The 16,769-nt window shown below is 47.7% G+C and overlaps 1 protein-coding gene across 3 annotated transcripts in view; it reads left to right on the forward strand.

Moving 5' to 3' along the window:
- Myo19 (myosin XIX) overlaps positions 1-16,769 on the forward strand; it is a 28,813-nt gene that overhangs the window by 5,459 nt on the left and 6,585 nt on the right. For 2 of the 3 annotated variants that reach the window (XR_008721583.1, XM_055619782.1), the window contains exons 5-19: positions 2,167-2,280; positions 4,840-4,972; positions 6,133-6,202; positions 6,782-6,884; positions 7,489-7,585; positions 7,706-7,782; positions 9,532-9,622; positions 9,993-10,164; positions 11,600-11,673; positions 12,327-12,448; positions 12,811-12,924; positions 13,169-13,345; positions 13,679-13,831; positions 14,936-15,043; positions 15,867-15,937. Coding sequence is in view for 2 of the 3 variants with exons in the window: in XM_055619782.1 (XP_055475757.1) it covers positions 2,167-2,280; positions 4,840-4,972; positions 6,133-6,202; positions 6,782-6,884; positions 7,489-7,585; positions 7,706-7,782; positions 9,532-9,622; positions 9,993-10,164; positions 11,600-11,673; positions 12,327-12,448; positions 12,811-12,924; positions 13,169-13,345; positions 13,679-13,831; positions 14,936-15,043; positions 15,867-15,937 (1,676 nt within the window). In the remaining variant the exon portion in view is untranslated. The remainder of the gene's footprint in view (positions 1-2,166; positions 2,281-4,839; positions 4,973-6,132; positions 6,203-6,781; positions 6,885-7,488; positions 7,586-7,705; positions 7,783-9,531; positions 9,623-9,992; positions 10,165-11,599; positions 11,674-12,326; positions 12,449-12,810; positions 12,925-13,168; positions 13,346-13,678; positions 13,832-14,935; positions 15,044-15,866; positions 15,938-16,769) is intronic. The other variant, XM_055619783.1, reaches the window with a different exon arrangement.

Raw genomic sequence — 16,769 nt, forward strand, 5'->3', positions numbered from 1 at the left:
GCTCCCTGTCTGTGGCTTCACCATCCTTCATTTATGCAACAGTGATACAACCATTCAAAGCCTACTGGTGCCATGTCCCAGCTCAACAGGAACTCTGAGAAATTTGGACACAAAACTAAGGTACACTGTGGAGAACAAATAGTTAACCAAGAATGAAACCTAAAATAGAAACATAGAACAAAGGATATTTTATGATTATTATAAGAAAGGATTGAGTTGTAATTGTGTCTTTAGCTATCTTTTTTAGAAAAGAATAAAAGCGCATGTTATAGGGTCTCTCCTTGAACAGTCAATACATGATCTTCTACACTGAGAATAAATTACCCTACAAAGACAAGAATAAATTATTTGAATGATGGGAGGCAGTGGTGCAGGCTGCAGGTGGACATCAGTTCAGGGAGAGGCAAGAACAAGCTGGCTGGCCAGAGAAAGCCTGGGGCGAGAGGTGATTGGTGAGGGTCTGAAGATGAGCCCACTGGGCAGAAGTCCCATAGCAGGAGGATTTACTCCATGTGAAGGCAGGCCTTTGAACAGTCAGCCAGAAAGGAACAGAGAGAACACTTGAGGCTTTTTAACAGTCCAGTTGCTCGGTAGCAGCAGCAAGGACAGGTAGAGAGAGATGGGCAGTTGCAGGAAGCTGTAAGGGGTCATTGTTGACTAGGCTGGTAAGGCTGGTGCAGATGGCACTGTCAGTTTATGTAATGAGAAGTATCCAAGTGGAGTTCAAAGAAGTCTATCCTGGAGCCCACCTGGTGTGACACATTGTCTGCCCTCTCAAAGGCAAAGGTCAGGTCAGGGTCCCCACTCTTTTCCACAGTTCCCAACTCTGTCAGCACATTAAGGACAGTATTTGTTGAAACAATGGCTTTGGAATTGAAATCAGACAGATGTACTTACGGGCTGGGGGCCATGGCAGGTTATTATTAATGTCTCTGAAGCTCACAGAAGCTCATCTTTAAGGTTAGCCATCGCACTAATGCACAGCCTACTTAGGTGTGTGCCAGCTAGGTTTATGTCAGCCTGGCACAGCGCTTGGAGTCCTCCTAGAGGTAGGGACCTCAGTTGAGAAAATGCCTCCATGAGACTGTGCTGTGGGCATATCTGTATGGCATTTTCTTAATTAATGATTGATGTGGGAGGGTGCAGCCCATTGTGGGTGGAGCCACCCCCAGGCTGGTGGTCTTGGATGCTGTAAAAAAAAAAAAAAGCAATGTGAGCAAGTTGGTAAGTAGCACTCCTTTCTGTGGCCTCTGCAGCAGCTTCTACCTTGAGGTTTTTGCTCTCCTTGAGTTTTTGCTCTGACGGCCTTCAAAGATGAACTGTGATATGGAAGTGTAAGCAAAACAAACCCTTCCCAAGTCGCTTTTGGTCATCGTGTTTCTTCACAGCAGTGGAAACCCTAACTAATATAGGCAGTGACTTAGAAGAAGAATTTTTTTTTTACAAATTATAAAGTAAAGTAAAATAAGCAGCAGTGTCAGACTATTAAACAAAAATGTAGCGGTAGTTTGCTGGTCAAGTGCTTGTCCAGCATGCATAGAGATCTGAGTTCTGTCCCCAGGACTGTAGAAGCCAGGTGTACTGACGCCTTGGAGGTAGAAGCTGGAGAATCAGAAGTTCAGTATCATCCTCAGCTACATAGCAAGTTTTAGGCCAATCTGGACTACAGGAGGGTAGTCTTGTACGCCTTGATGTGGGGTGGAGGTTGGAGAGACAGTTCAGTGGTTCAGAGCATTTCTGCTCTCCAAGAACCAGGATCCAATTCCTAACATCAACATGTTGGCTCAAAGCTATCTTTAACTCCAGTCCCAAGGGATCTGACACCCGATTCTGGCCTCCAAGGGTGCTGTGCACATATGGTACAGACGTATGTGCAAAGCACCCAGACACATAAGATGATCATTTGTTTTTGAATTTAAGAAATAAAATGAGATGAGAGCATAAAGTATAAGGTCATAGAGTGCTGAAGCTAGCCACATCCATGCTGAGAGGACCTCAGCGGGTAAGTTAACCATCGGAGTTTTGCAGTTGGGCCTACCTTTGTGGCATCCAGGCAAGTGTTTCTGGAGGAAGCATGCTAGCACCACTGGTAGCCTCCCAGTCTAGGCTGTCATTGGCTAGGCCACTCTCAAAAACAGGTGCTCACATGACTCTTTGATATTCCAGAAACTGAAACCCCACATCTTCACAGTGGGTGAACAGACCTACAGGAATGTCAAGAGCCTGATTGAGCCAATCAACCAGTCCATTGTGGTCAGTGGAGAGAGTGGAGCCGGAAAGGTAGGAGTGCCACCTTCTCATCCTATCTCTCATACCTAGCTAGGTGAGCAGAAAGGCCAGGGCCATTGCCTGTGGCATCATTGGCTGCCTGGGAGTCTGTGTGTTGTGGCCCGCAAGTACCACACCAGAAGTCAGAAAACAGGGCGCCCACACACCCTCCACTGCTAGCTCTGCTGCCACCCTGGTGAGACACTTTTCTTTTTGTGCCTTGGCTTTCTCACTGAAGGCGCCTCTAGAATCTCTAGAAACAGCAGTCAGATACTGGAAAGTCCAGCATAGTGGTACAACAGATAGAGTACCTGAGAAAGGCTCCTAACATCACAGGCCCCAGTCATTTCACTTATATATGAAATGGAAGGAAAGAGAGGGCCAAGACCTGCATGGGACTTCTGTGTGAGCATGAAGAATCGTCTGTTCTATGACATGATGACACACACCTGTAATCCCAGGATGTAGGAGGCTTATACACCAGCCTGGACTATGGAGTTAGACTCTTAATTTTGAGACAAGGTCTTAGTAAGTTGACCCTCTTCTAGCCTCCATGAGCACCAGACATACCTGCAACTAAAACACCTGTACACATAATAAAATTAAATTAAATTAAAACCTAAAATATAACTTAAAAAAAGACCTACTTCCAGGCATAGTGTATAGTGGGGAATAAGGGTCCCATACACACATACATTAACTGGGGGAAATATTTCAGTCCAAAGTACACTTGAACAGGAAAAAATAAGTTGCCTGGGTCCAGTCCTGAGCACGGGAAACAATGCAGAAATTCACCTTGTTTGCATATTGGGCTGTGGGTGTGGCTGAGTGGTAGACTGCTTGACTGGAATTCACAAGGCCCAAGTTCAGTTCTTAGCAGTACCAAAGTTAAACAACTAATCAAACCCAATCTCAGCAGAAGAAAGACAGTGAAAAATAATAAACTAGACAACAAAAATAATAGAAAAAAATAAATGAATTCTAAGGATTATTTTGTTTTTGAAGTATGAGTATTGAGCTGCAAACCATGTACATTCAAGGCAAATGCTCTACCACTGAGCCACATTCCTAACAAACACAATTTTTTAGAAAAGATGGTTAGCCAGACAGTGGTGGGCCTGGTTTCTTCCCAGCTCTCAGAAGGCAGAGGCAAGCAGATTTTTGTGAATTCAAGGCCAACCTGGTCTACAAAGTGATTTCTAGGACAGGCAGGGCTACACAGAGAAACACAGTCTTGAAAAATCAGAAAATGGATGGATGGATGGATAGATAGATAGATAGACAGACAGGATGGTTAAAACCTACACCCATATAGTACACATATATATACACATGAAATTAGATAACTAAAGTCTTTTTTTTTTTAAAGTTTAAAATTGATAGTATTCTTTCAAAGAAAGTGCCAGGCTCAGATAGCTTCACTTAAGAATTCTACCAAACATTAGAAGAAGAAATGTTATAAATTCTTTCTCTCTTTGGTTTTTTTGAGACAGGGTTTCTCTGTGTAGCCTTTAGCTGTCCTGAACTTACTTTGTAGACCAGGCTAGCTCAGATGATCCACCTGCCTCTGCCTCCGTGCTGGGATTAAAGATGTGGACCCCCAAGCCCGGATATAAATTCTCAGAGTCTGACAGAAAATAGGAAAGAGTGAACACCTCCAACCTAAAGAATTTGTTAAGACAAGAGGTGTGGCAGTGTGCTGGGAGTGTATCTGAGTTGTAAAGGGTGGCCTACTGGGCAGGAGGCATAACTGAACTGTACATGGTGGCCCACACCTATGATCCTAGCACTGAGGAAGTGGAGGCTGAAAACTCAGGGTTGTCCTCAACTAAGGTCAAGGTCAGCCTGAACTACATGAGACCTTGTCTCTAAAGACAAAACAAAAAACAGCCCGGGGGCGAGAGGAGTTGGGAGGGGGCCAAAGTCAACATGAAAAGATCCAGCTGTATTCTTTTGATGTTGTGATACACATTTATAATTATTAAGGAGATTAAAGGACAGAGATTTGAGTTCTAGGCCAGCCAGGATTACATAACTACTCCCTGTCTCAAAAAAGTAGGGAGAGGTATGACGGAGAGTTTGGAGAAATGATGTAATTATAGTATAATCTCAAAAAATAAAAGAAAAATTAATAAAAAATAAAGCAAAAACATATTTCTGTGAACTAGCAAGAAAGTGTCAGACACTTAAGTGACTATATCTCATTTTGGCTGATTAAAACCAAAGAATATAAATTTTATAATACACAGGAAACCTCCTATAGAGTAGTCAGTAATAGCTATGAGGCCTCAGAGATGCTGAGTAGCTTGCCAGGTCTGGGCTTGGGGTGTAGAGAGGGAGTCTAGCCTCTTCTTAGTGCGTCTTCTGAGCTGAGAGAAACAAAGGTGTGCATCCCCACCTCACAGATGGGAAGTGCCTTGCTCAAGGCCAGAGCTGAATAAAGCAATCGTGTATGTGTGAGGCAGGGACATTTGACGGAGGAGAGCACTCTAGTGGGCCCCTCTTTCTTGGGCTCTGTAGAGGGAGGGAATGAAGATAAGAATACTACCCACACGGCTGTTTTTGCTACAGACATGGACATCCCGATGCCTGATGAAGTTCTATGCTGTGGTGGCTGCCTCACCTACTTCCTGTGAGAACCACAAGATCGCAGAGAGAATTGAACAGCGGATTCTGAACTCCAACCCTGTCATGGAAGCTTTTGGTGAGCTCATTGTCCTGTGCACTGTACTCTAATCCTATTTCCTCTGGGATTTGCCGCCTTCCAGGAGAGAGGTAGTACTTTAAGACCTCTCTCTAAGTTGGAGAATGACTGTCCTTCACTACTTAAGTCCCAACCTCTTCCCAGATTCCCTCAGATTTCTTCCATTAAAGGTGCTATCATATGAGGATACACCTCAGTGGCAGAGCCTAGTAGATAGAGCTTCTGGATAGAGCTGGTACCATTTGGCACATAATAAACAATTAGATAGAGAATGCCTTGAGCTCATCTAGTCCAATTCTTATCTTTCTGTTCAGTTTCCTGATGTTCAAAAAAAAAGGGAAATTTGTCAAAGGTGACATAGCCTTTTTTTGGAGGGGAGTGTTGTTTGGATTTTTGTTGTTTTTTTGGGGGAGGGGGTGTTTGCTTGTTTGTTGGAGCCTTTTTGAGACAGGGTCTCAATATATGGCTCTGGCTAGCCTAGAACTCATTATGTGGCCTCACACTTACAGATATCTGCCAAATTCTGGGCTCTGATTAAAGAATACACCACTACACCTGACTTATGGAGGTATAGCTGTTACTCTCCATGTTGGGCCTAGAGTCCATATGTTGTGTCTGTATCTAAAACCAATAGTGACAGCTTGCTCTCACCTCTTCCCTTTCAAAGCAGAAAGTCTCTGAGGGGCTAGAGGCTAGAGGGCTCTAGCTAGGGGCTGGAAAGATGGCTCAGTGGTTAAAAGCATTTGTTGCTCTTGCAGAGGACCTGAATTCGGTTCCCAGCACCCACATGATGGTTCACAACCATCCCCAAACTCTAGTTCCAAGGGATCAAGCACCTCCTCTGACCTCTTACAGGTACCAGGCACACATGCGGTACACACACACACAGCTGCAGACAAAACACTCATATGCATGAAAGAAAGAAAAAAGCAGCCCTCAGTACCTAGTCTTGCTCATTTCCTGTTCCTGATCCGGAAGTTCTTCTAAATCTCCTGAACCCCATTTCCAAAGCCCTCATGCCCATTCCTCAGTCCTGACCCCCATGACATGGAAATCAGCAAAGGGGCCTGTAGTAACCAAAGACAGGGACACAGGCACAGCAGCTCCTGAGAATTCTGCAAACCTGGGGGAGTGGGTATAAACCCAGGTATGATCTCTAGGGAACGCGTGCACACTGAGGAATAACAACAGCAGTCGCTTTGGGAAGTTCATCCAGCTCCAGCTGAACAGGTAATAGCTGCTGCCATTCACCACACGGTACAGCAGAGATGGGATTGTAAGCAGCTGGGGCAGTCACCAACCTGGGTCATCCTCTTAGCATGTATGTTGTATGTGTGGGTCTCTTGAACTCAGTGAACTCTGGAGGTGTCCTGTTTTAACCTAGAAAACCATAGCTACTGTGACCTTGAGCTAGTATGCTGGCTTCTCTTGCTCAGGAATTGCTTGTTAAATGCCTCTTTGGAATATAACCTTGAGCCTGAAGCTAGGGCATCTGCTCCTACCTTGAGATGGGCCAAAGTGATACACAGAGGTGATGTCATGTCTACCTGAGCTAATGCAAGAGAATATCCCAGAACACTCAAAGACATTCTGAGTTTTGTTGTTCGAGACAAAGTCTCATATAGCCCAGGTTAACCTGTAACTCTTGCTCTTCCTGGCCACCACACCTGGCTTCCCAAGGATATTCTGAATGTTCCCAACCCAAGAAGAGCTTGGAAGGGATTTGCTAGGTGGCAGTCTGGTGGATAGTAGTGCTAATAAATGGCTGTGAGATGAAGGGATAATAATGGTTCTGCTTCTGTATGCCAGAGCCCAGCAGATGACAGGAGCTGCAGTCCAGACCTACCTCCTAGAGAAAACCCGTGTGGCTTGTCAGGCCTCCAGTGAGAGGAACTTCCACATCTTCTACCAGGTCTGTGCCAGGTGGAACACACTGTGCCACATGCAGGGCTGGGAGGCTCAACCCTCCCCCCTCCCATGCTCCCCACCTGGCCCCTTCACTTACTCATCAAGCAGAGTTTGGGCCTAGAGGTATGTTTTGTTTCCTCTATCAGACCAGGAGGTCCTGGAAGCAGGGACTCTGTCTTGTAAATGGACGCTGTATCGCCCTCATTAGACTGAGGACCCCTCTAGGATGAAAACTGTCTCACACAACTGTGTGAGGGCTACTCTGGGATTACGTTCCTTCCTGGCTTTCTTCAAGGCAATGGTAGGGCCCCTTGCACCCAGAGTAGAAGCTTGTTTAGGTAAGGGGATGAGCCTCTCTAATGGAGATAAAGACTCCCTAGCAAGAGTCATACATTCTGCATCAGACCACCAGCTTTCCAGGATGGCGCATTTGTTGATCAGGCCGGAGACATCCCAGACAGAGGTGTTTCTTTTACCCCGTGCCCTGCACTCATTTTAGGGAAATGCCAGCCTTGCAGTGTTGCTGGCATTCCTCACTCTTCATTCTAACCCCAGGCCTGCAAGCTCTTTCACCCACAGCTCAGCCTCCTGTACCTCCCTCCCCACAGATTTGCAAAGGAGCCACCGAGGATGAAAGGCTCCAGTGGCACCTCCCTGAGGGAGCTACCTTCTCCTGGCTACCCAATCCAGAAAGCAATTTGGAAGGTAGGAGGAACCTCCCTAGACCCTAAACTGCCCCAAAGCCCCACCCATTCTTCCCAGAACCTGCCTCCCTTCCCCCACTGTCCCTGCTGACCACTGGGCTGTGGCATGGATTCTTTTCAGAGGATTGTTTCGAGGTGACCAGAGAGGCCATGCTCCATCTGGGCATCGACACCTCCACCCAGAACAACATCTTTAAGGTCAGAAGAAAAGCCATGCTACTTAACACTTAGAGGTGATGGTAGACCTCTTCACAGATTGTCCCTGCTCTTGGGACTCTTTCCATGAATGTGTGGGACTTCAGGCTTCACAGTACCATATGCAAAAAGCTGGCCACCATTCTGTGAGGAGCCTAAAAACAAGTGTGGACTGGACTAGGCCATGGGGTCAGTGACACATCATATAGTGCCTGAGTAATGAATGTGGGCAGTAACCTGCAAGCCCAGAGCACAGGGTCCTTGGGGCAGGTTTTATTACAGTTACAAGACTAAAGAAATAATCTTTCCCTGTTTGTCTAACACTTTAAAGCTTATAAATTATGTTCACAGCCGATCTGTGGTAGCACATACCTTTAATCCCAGCACTCAGGGAGGCAGAGGCAGGCGGATCTCTGAGTTTGAGGCCAGCCTGGTCTACAAAGCTAATCCAGGATAGCCAAGGCTACACAGAGAAACCCTGTTTTGAAAAAAGAAAGTTTTATTCACATCAACAGTCTCTTGTGCATAAAGATTATTTCTATTTTATATTTGAGAAAATCAGAGGTAAAAACCTACGCAGGACACTACTACATGATAAGCTTGGTGATTACCCCCTCCTTCACCCTGTCCTCTGCCTCTCCCACTGGGAGCCCCGAGAGCTAGCCTCATCCTCACTGCCTTTCTGCCTTTGCTGGAGGCCAACTGCTTCCCTCACTTCCTCTCCCCTAGAGCAACAGGATGTAATATACGGGGTAGGCTAGGAGCAGGGACCAGGAAGCCACTATAGGAAGATGAGCTATTGATGGCCTCCACATGGTGTTTCAGAAGCTAAGGTGTCACACCCAGTGTGGACACTGCTGGGTAAGAGTTTGTGCAGAAGGACAGTACATGAAGACAGGCCAGAGGGAGTGGACAACACTAGGAGTCTGGGCATGAGTGCTGTTTTGGAGATGTTAATGCCATGCTTACCTGGCAAGGAATACAGCATGATCAGAAGGGTAATTTTGCCAGGGCAAGGTTCATCCATTCCACTGAAGGTGTTATAACCCTGTGCCATACCCATGCTGCCGGTTACATACAGCTTCCCCTCCCGGGATAGTTTGGAGGCAGAAGACCAGTAGCATGTGGAGATGATGTGTTTGGGACCAGACCACAATGGCAGGAGAGGCTCTGTTCTCTTAATGTGAGGGCCAAGGGATTCCAAAGTTTCTGGACCTTCCAGGGGTTCTCCTTGCCATCACAGTTTCTGGAAGTTATATGGATCATACCTGTACAGATCATTAAAGGCACAGGCAGAAGAGAAGTGTCCACTGTAGAGACCAGAATCACAGTTCCTTCCTCAGGCCGGACTGTCAGCCCCGTAATGCTTAGAAAGGCCCCAGGAAGCCATCATGGCCATAACTAACAGGAACAATGCTCCTACATGGACTGTTTGTGAAGAGTGAGGAATAGGACAGAGGGTGAATGGAGGTAGGTCGTGCTGGCTGCTCTGGGAGGCATCTGAAGTCTCGCTGTTTAGACTCTTAGTCTCACCTTTCTCCCAGGTTCTACATTAACCTCCCAACTCTGTAACGGGCATGATTATGGCATATGCCTCATAGGATGTTGAAGAGATTGTGTTGGGATGCTCTAACATATAAAATTCTGTCTGACAGACAGTGGAGCAATCACCAGGAGCTCTCGTCCTCTGTGTAATGGTCTAAGGACTCATCCTCAAGCCCCTGCTTCCTGACCATCCCTTCTGCCCCTCAGGTCCTAGCTGGACTACTGCACCTTGGCAATGTCCATTTTGCTTACTCAGAGGATGAAGCCCAGCCCTGCCAACTGATGGATGATACCAAGGGTGAGAGACAAGGATGGGGAAATGCACCTGTCAGGAAAATGACTAGTGTTAGTGGTATGTGGTAGAAAATTGAAAGGTAACCTTTTTAATCTGGCAGCCTTGATTAAACCATCTGCTGTAGGGCCTGCCATGGTTAATTTACTCCTCAGCCTCTGATGAAGCCAACACTGTTGTCTCCATCTCACAATGTGAAAATCAGTCAGGAGGTTTGGAAAGTGACTTGTCTATTTATAACACTGTGGTTTCAAGTCCTGCCTCTGCCACGTAAGGAGGCCTGTGGCAAGCCTCTTCTTCCATCAGAACCTGTGTTTCTTCCATCCACCTAATTCCAATGGAGGGTGTTTGCCTAAGAAGGATTCTCCCTTCCCAGTCTCTGTCAGGACATCAGCCTCACTGCTGCAGCTCCCAGAGGACATGCTGCTGGAGACGATGCAGATTCGAACCATCAAGGCAGGCAAGCAGCAACAGGTGTTCCGGAAGCCCTGCTCACAAGCTGAGTGTGAGACCCGCAGAGACTGTCTGGCCAAAGTGATCTATGCGCGGTGAGTGATTGACTCTGGCCCTCACTTCCCACAGGTTTTTAGCCCGTCTGAGGGTGGACCGAACACTGTCAGGCAGCAGATAGAGGAAGCTGAGTAAAGCAGGCCAGTTGCTGGGACCCAGGGGGTGGCCTGGCATATCGCCCAAGATTGCCCAAACCCTGCCTTTGGCCTCTGTGCCCATATTGAATGCACAAGTTGCCACATTCCTGACCTAGATTCAACCTGTTTAAGTACAAGGGCCTGCTTTGACCGTGGTCATAGGTGAGGAAAGCCTGTTCAGCTCTCTCCATTAGCAAAGCAAGCCCCAAAGGTGATCTCCATCTTTACAGTTCTGGGGTCAGACTCTTAAGTAGGGGGTAGGCTCCTCTGTCTCCTGTACCCTGGTACCAAAGGTCACTCACCTGGGGAGTTGGGGAGATGGAGCCAGAAGCTCAGCTCACAGTCAGAGCCAGCACAACACGCAGCAGGCAGGAGCCGAGCACAGCAGGGAAGGTGAGTCCTCGCCTTTCTTGGGACATGACTTAGGCACTTCCATCCTCTGGCCAAATGGTCAAAGACTGTCTCATCTTGAGTTCTGAGAACTTTCAGAGTACCTTGTAAAGGTTGTCAGGGGCTCAGAATCCCCTGAGATTATTATGACTGTTGTAAATATGTGTGCATGTGAGATCTTGGACAACCCTGTTCAGAGCCAAGAATCTGAGGTCTGCCTGAGCCCATGTCAACTAGAGACAGAGGTACTTCTGCCTCAAAGCAGATTTTAGGTCAAAAGTTGGAGAATTTTTATGTCTACTGAATTAAATCAATTACAGAGTAATTACTTAAAGAGAAACTGAGGCATAGTGGCTACCTATAATCCTAGCACATTTTAGGGTTGTTAGTTCCATACTAGAGTTTATATGTAGGCCCTCTTTCCAAAATGGGGGTAAGGGAAGATAATGTATAGAAAAGAAATCCATTGAACAATGTCATGCTTGGTGACAACTTATATAGAAGTCTCATTTTTTCTGGGCTAGTGACAGCTCCAGAGTAGGGAATGCCATTATTCTTATGACTCAGGCCCACTTGTGCAGGATTGGGTAGAATGTGACGATTTCCTAAACCTTTTCCGGGGGAATTCAGTGTACTCAGCTCATTCCAAACCCAACTAGGACCTGCCAGTGTCCTTTTGTAGTCACAGCTGGTGGGTCCTGTAACTACTGCAGACCCCTCCTGCCTGACCCAGGGGCCTAGTTGTCCTGTCAGGACAGGTTAGGTCTGTGTTACCTGGAACTATATATGCCCAGGGCCTGTCTCTGCCATAGGTCAAGATTGCATAAGCCAGAAATAAGAGGCTTTAGCCTCTGGCCCGGTAGGTTCAGAACACAGGGCCTTTTAGCATGTGACACCCTTCCTGGGAGAGCAGTTTGACCACAGTCCCACTTTTTCCCACCAACAGGCTGTTCGACTGGCTGGTATCCGTGATCAACAGCAGCATCTGTGCAGACCCCAGATCATGGACTGCCTTCATAGGTAGCAGGGCTCATCCTGCCAGGAACCCTCAAGAAATAACAGTTGGACCTGGGTGGAGGAAGGGTCCCTGGGTTGCCTTTGTACCTGTAAGCAGCTCCTGACCCCTCACTGCTGGTGTCCTCATCCATCCATCCAGGAGTTTAGTGATAGTTCTACATTTTATTGCCCACATATGGCATGTCCATGGCTCTCCAGCAAACCAGTTTATGTCTTATCCTTAATGGTCCTTATTCTCCTAGAGACTTAGCTCCAGGAGGTAGTCAAAAACACAGGTGAGATCAGTGTTGTGACCTTGGGTTGGGTGAGTCAAGTAGGGAGGAATTTAAGGCCTAGAGATGTCAACAGTTTGCTTAAAGAAGGGCATCGATGAGGCTGGTGAGATAAGGTCCTCAGAATGAGGTTGATAAAGAGAACATTCCTTGTATTCTCAAGGAGGAGCCTATAGAACCCAAAACATTCAGACTCAAAAGTGGGCTGATGCATGGGCCACATTCAGATTTTTGGCTTTCTGATGTGGTATGGGGCAGGGGCCATCACTCACCCTCATCCCAAGACTAAGTATGGGGCTTCAGTAAGGTCTAGCCACTTGGGCTCCTATGGCTGTCATCTCTGCCACCATGTGGGAGCCCCACGGTCCCCTCCTGTCTCTGTAGGTCTGCTAGATGTGTATGGGTTTGAGTCATTTCCTGACAACAGTCTGGAACAGTTGTGCATCAACTATGCCAATGAGAAGCTACAGCAGCACTTCGTGGCTCACTACCTCAGAGCTCAGCAGGTGAGGGATGGGGCAAGGCAGGTCATCCTGGTTCCTCTGCCTCTTCCTGGCCCCCAACTCAGTTCTGAGTAGGCATGTTTGTTCCTTGTTTTATTAATTGATAAGTAATAACTGTCTATAGGAAACAATGTTTTAAGCTAAGAATGGTGGCACAGCCTTTAATCCCAGCACTTGGGAGACAGAGGCAGGTAGATCTCTGTGAGTTCGAGGTCAGCCTGGTCTACAGAGTAAGCTCCAGGACAGATAAGGCTATACAGAGAAACCCTGTCTCAGGGAGAAAAAAAAAAAGAGGGTTTTAATATGCTTTTGTACCTTAGTGCTGTTCTGGAACTTGCTTTCTCTCACCATGCCCCTGCTCCTAGGAGGAATACGCAGTTGAGGGCTTGGAGTGGTCATTTGTCAACTACCAAGACAACCAGACCTGTTTAGATCTCCTTGAGGGGAGCCCCATCAGCATCTGCTCCCTCATAAATGAGGTAGGGAGGTTAAGCCAGTGAACCTAGCAGAATTGTTCTCTGGGCTTTGCCTTGGTGACTGTTTTGTATGCTCTTCTGTCTGTCTCTCTCCCCCATCTATAAATAAGTGTGCTAAGCCCTGTGCTCTCCCCCTGGAGTCGCTCTAGTGCCTATGTTACAACTCTGCTGCCATGGGGGCCAGACACTGAGGGTGGTGAAGGTGGTGACCTCATCATTGTGGTGACTGCTCACTCCCATCCCACAGGAATGTCGCCTCAATAGGCCAAGCAGTGCAGCGCAACTGCAGACACGCATCGAGAATGCTCTGGCAGGCAGGCCTTGCCTGGGCCAGAATAAGCTCAGCCGGGAGCCCAGCTTTGTGGTTGTGCATTTTGCAGGACCTGTACGGTACCACACAGCAGGCCTGGTGGAAAAGAACAAGGTGAGCCTGGGCCATAGCACAGCGCTCTTGGGTAAGAAACCTGAGTCGTTGCTGCGTGCACAAAGTAGTTCCTAGAGGGCTTCTTCTTTCTCCTCAGTGTCCTCTCCTCAAAGTCCAGGCTCACCCTTTTGGGCCCTACCTAAGATCTTTGCTAATCCCTCCTGACCTGCCTGGAAGTGGCTCATATTACGTCTCTTCTTGGCCAGCAGACCCAGACTTCTTGGGACTCCTTCCTGCCCTCACAAGAAGCCCTGCGCTTGAGTAGGGGTGCTAGAGCAGTGGCTAGCACTAGGAAGCAGCTCACCTCCACGCCACCCTTTCTCTTTCCAATAGGACCCTGTTCCCCCTGAGCTGACAGGGCTCCTGCAGCAATCCCAAGACCCCCTGCTCATGATGCTGTTTCCTGCCAACCCTAAAGAGAAGACCCAGGAGGAGCTGTCTGGCCAGAGCAGGGCTCCTGCATTGACTGTGGTGTCCAAGTTCAAGGTGCGTATACTGCTGATATGAAGTGCTCAGTTCTGTCTGTCAGTTGTCTGTTGAGCACCCCTCAGGACTGGGGCTGTTCACTGGGGAGCAGTGATGTGCCACGCAGAAATGATCCTGGTCTTTTCTAGTTCATGCTTCAGTGTAAAAGACAGATAGGGAACAGGTAAGACACCCCTGGGTATAAGGATATGATAGGCTGGGAGCTCTCTATGCTGATGGGGTAGTCACAGGAGAGTAGCACTTTATATGGAGCTGTGGCTGCCCTGTTCAACCCCTGTCCTCTGCTGGACCAGACTACCACTTCCCTTGGTATTATCTGCTTCCTTTCTGCTGTGTGAAACTTGGATGTGCTGCTCACCTTCCTGGGATCTCTTTTGGTTTTTTGAGACAGGGTTTCTCTGTGTAGCCTTGGCTATCCTGGACTTGCTTTGTAGACCAGGCTGGCCTCAAACTCACAGAGATCTGCCTGCCTCTGCCCTCTGAGTGCTGGGATTACAGGCATACACCACCACGCCCGGCTCCTGGGATCTCTTGACTACTGCCCTTCAACAGCTTTTTCACCCACCCTGCTACTTTTTATTTGTTCCTGTTCATATTTCAACCCCTACTTTACCATCGCCTTGAGGGACCACCCTGGGAAAGCCAGGTTCATTGTCTGGTGAGCATGTTACAGCCTTAGACACTCCTGAAAGTACCTGCACAGCCTGTGTGTCATTAGGCTCAGCTGTGACATAATCGGATTGATTCACATCCCTCTGGCACATAGGACAGGCTTAACAATGGAACAGCAGGGGTGTTGTAAGCTGTTCTCCTATAGGAAAACGATCCCGAGGAAGACAGGAAAGGGGCAAGCCCCAGACCAGAGGATCAGTCACTGAGAGCCACTGGTCCAGAAGCATCTCTGGATAAAGGAGATGTAATGTGTCATTAAACTGTACTTTGCACATGTTTTTTTTAAAACTTCCAGTGGTCCCTAGGGCACACATGGGTCCTGATCTCAGGGCTGGGAAGGCCATCGAGGACATAATATACTCACTAACAGCATCCAGCTTATGACCCTGAGCTGCCCTCGTCCTGCCTAACCCCAGACGTCTCTGTCTGCAGGCCTCATTGGAACAGCTCCTGCAGGTCCTGCATAGCACAACACCCCACTACATTCGCTGTATCAAGCCCAACAGCCAGAGTCAGCCACAGACCTTCTTCCAGGAAGAGGTAACTAGTCCTGAGCTATAGCTGCCTAGCATCAAAAATAAAGGGGCTCACAAGCATCTCCAGTTGGGTGTTCACAGGCAGTCTCTCAGGCTGGGCCTGACATTAAGGAGTGCTTATTTCCCTGCTCTGGCAGGGCAGTCATGAGTGGTTGTATGTTCTGTATACTGTACCGTGGCATAGCCAAGGTGGCACTTGGGAACTCTAGAGCATCTTGCTTTCTGCTCACCTAACCTGTCCCTGACAAGAGACTAAAGCTGCTCGGGGCAATGGATGTTTTATGATTTGTGCCACATCTGTACAGCCCATGCAATATGGTTATCTCTGGACTGTCAGTCTCATTTTCTAGTTTACCCAAAATCATTATCAAGGGTTCTGAGGGGATATAGATGATGTGTGAGTGCTGGGAAGAATGTCCCACAGTCACCTGGTAATGTGGCTGTGTAGCCAAGGTAACTCGGCTATGTGGGAAAGCCTGGGTTCAAATCAAGTAAGAATCTTCAAAACATAACCTTCCTTCTTGAGCCCTCTGATGCAGGGGAAAAGAATAAATGGTTCTGAATTGTGAAATGGTTTCAGCCCTGGGGAGGTGAGAGACAGAGTCAGGACCACTGCAGGCCTTAACTATATCAGGAGCCAGTTACCAGACAGGGCCTTTGCAGGTCCACGAGGACCCCTGCTAGCACCGAGACTTTCAGGCCCTCTTGGTTTCTTATGGTCCCATGGATTCAGACATCTCCGTCAGCCAATCCTGCCTGTCACTGAAGGTCAGCAGAAGAAATGGCATGTGGCCTATAGGTACTTGCTCTGTCCCCCACCCTTGCAGGTCCTGAGCCAGTTGGAGGCCTGTGGCCTCGTGGAGACCATCCACATCAGCGCTGCTGGCTTTCCCATCCGGTAAGTAAGCCACATTGCTGTAGGGCCAAAGCCTGGTGGCACTCAAAATGTGGGCCAGACAGAGGGAAGTGGGGATGAGGAGAATGGCAGGTCTGTGGCATCCACCTGGAAGGCAAGGGATGATACCTGTGCTCTAATTCATTCACTCACTATGTAATCTCTGCCCCTGTAGGGCCTACATTCCTACAAGAAAGGATAAGTGTGAACAACAAGAAAGTTAAGTGTGAGCCAGACATGGTAGCACACACCTATGATCCCAGCACTTGAGACACTGAGACAGGAAGATAAACACAAGTCTGAGTTTGAGGCCAGCCTGGGCCTCAAAAAACAACAAAAGGGCTGAGTTGGGGTTGGAGAGATAGCTGACTCTAAGGTTAAGAGTACATCCTACTCTTAGAAAAGGCCTGAGTTTGGTTCCTAGCATCCATATAGAGCAGGTCACAACTGCCTGTAAGTCCAGCTCCAGGACAATCTGACTCCTCTGGCCTGTACTTACAGACACATACCCACATATCCTCACCCACCCACCCAACACACAGACATAATTAAATATAATAAAAATAAATCTTTTTAAAGGTCTGAGGCTGAAGAGATGGTTCAGGATTAAGAGCAATGGCTGATCTCCAAAAAGACTGGAGTTCAATTCCCAGCCCCTATGTGGCAGCTAACTCCATTTCCAGGGGATCTCAAACCTTCCCCTGTCCTCCACTGGCATCAGGCATGCATATGGTACACAGACATACATGCAGGCAAAACTCTCACACACATAATTTTTTCATTTACAAATAAAAATAAAATTAAAAAACCTGTAAATAGATTTTCAAAGGGTCTG

The sequence above is a fragment of the Psammomys obesus genome, unplaced genomic scaffold (assembly GCF_907164565.1).
Source record: "Psammomys obesus unplaced genomic scaffold, mPsaObe1.curated_primary_1811, whole genome shotgun sequence".
In the NCBI taxonomy this organism is placed as follows: domain Eukaryota; kingdom Metazoa; phylum Chordata; class Mammalia; order Rodentia; family Muridae; genus Psammomys; species Psammomys obesus.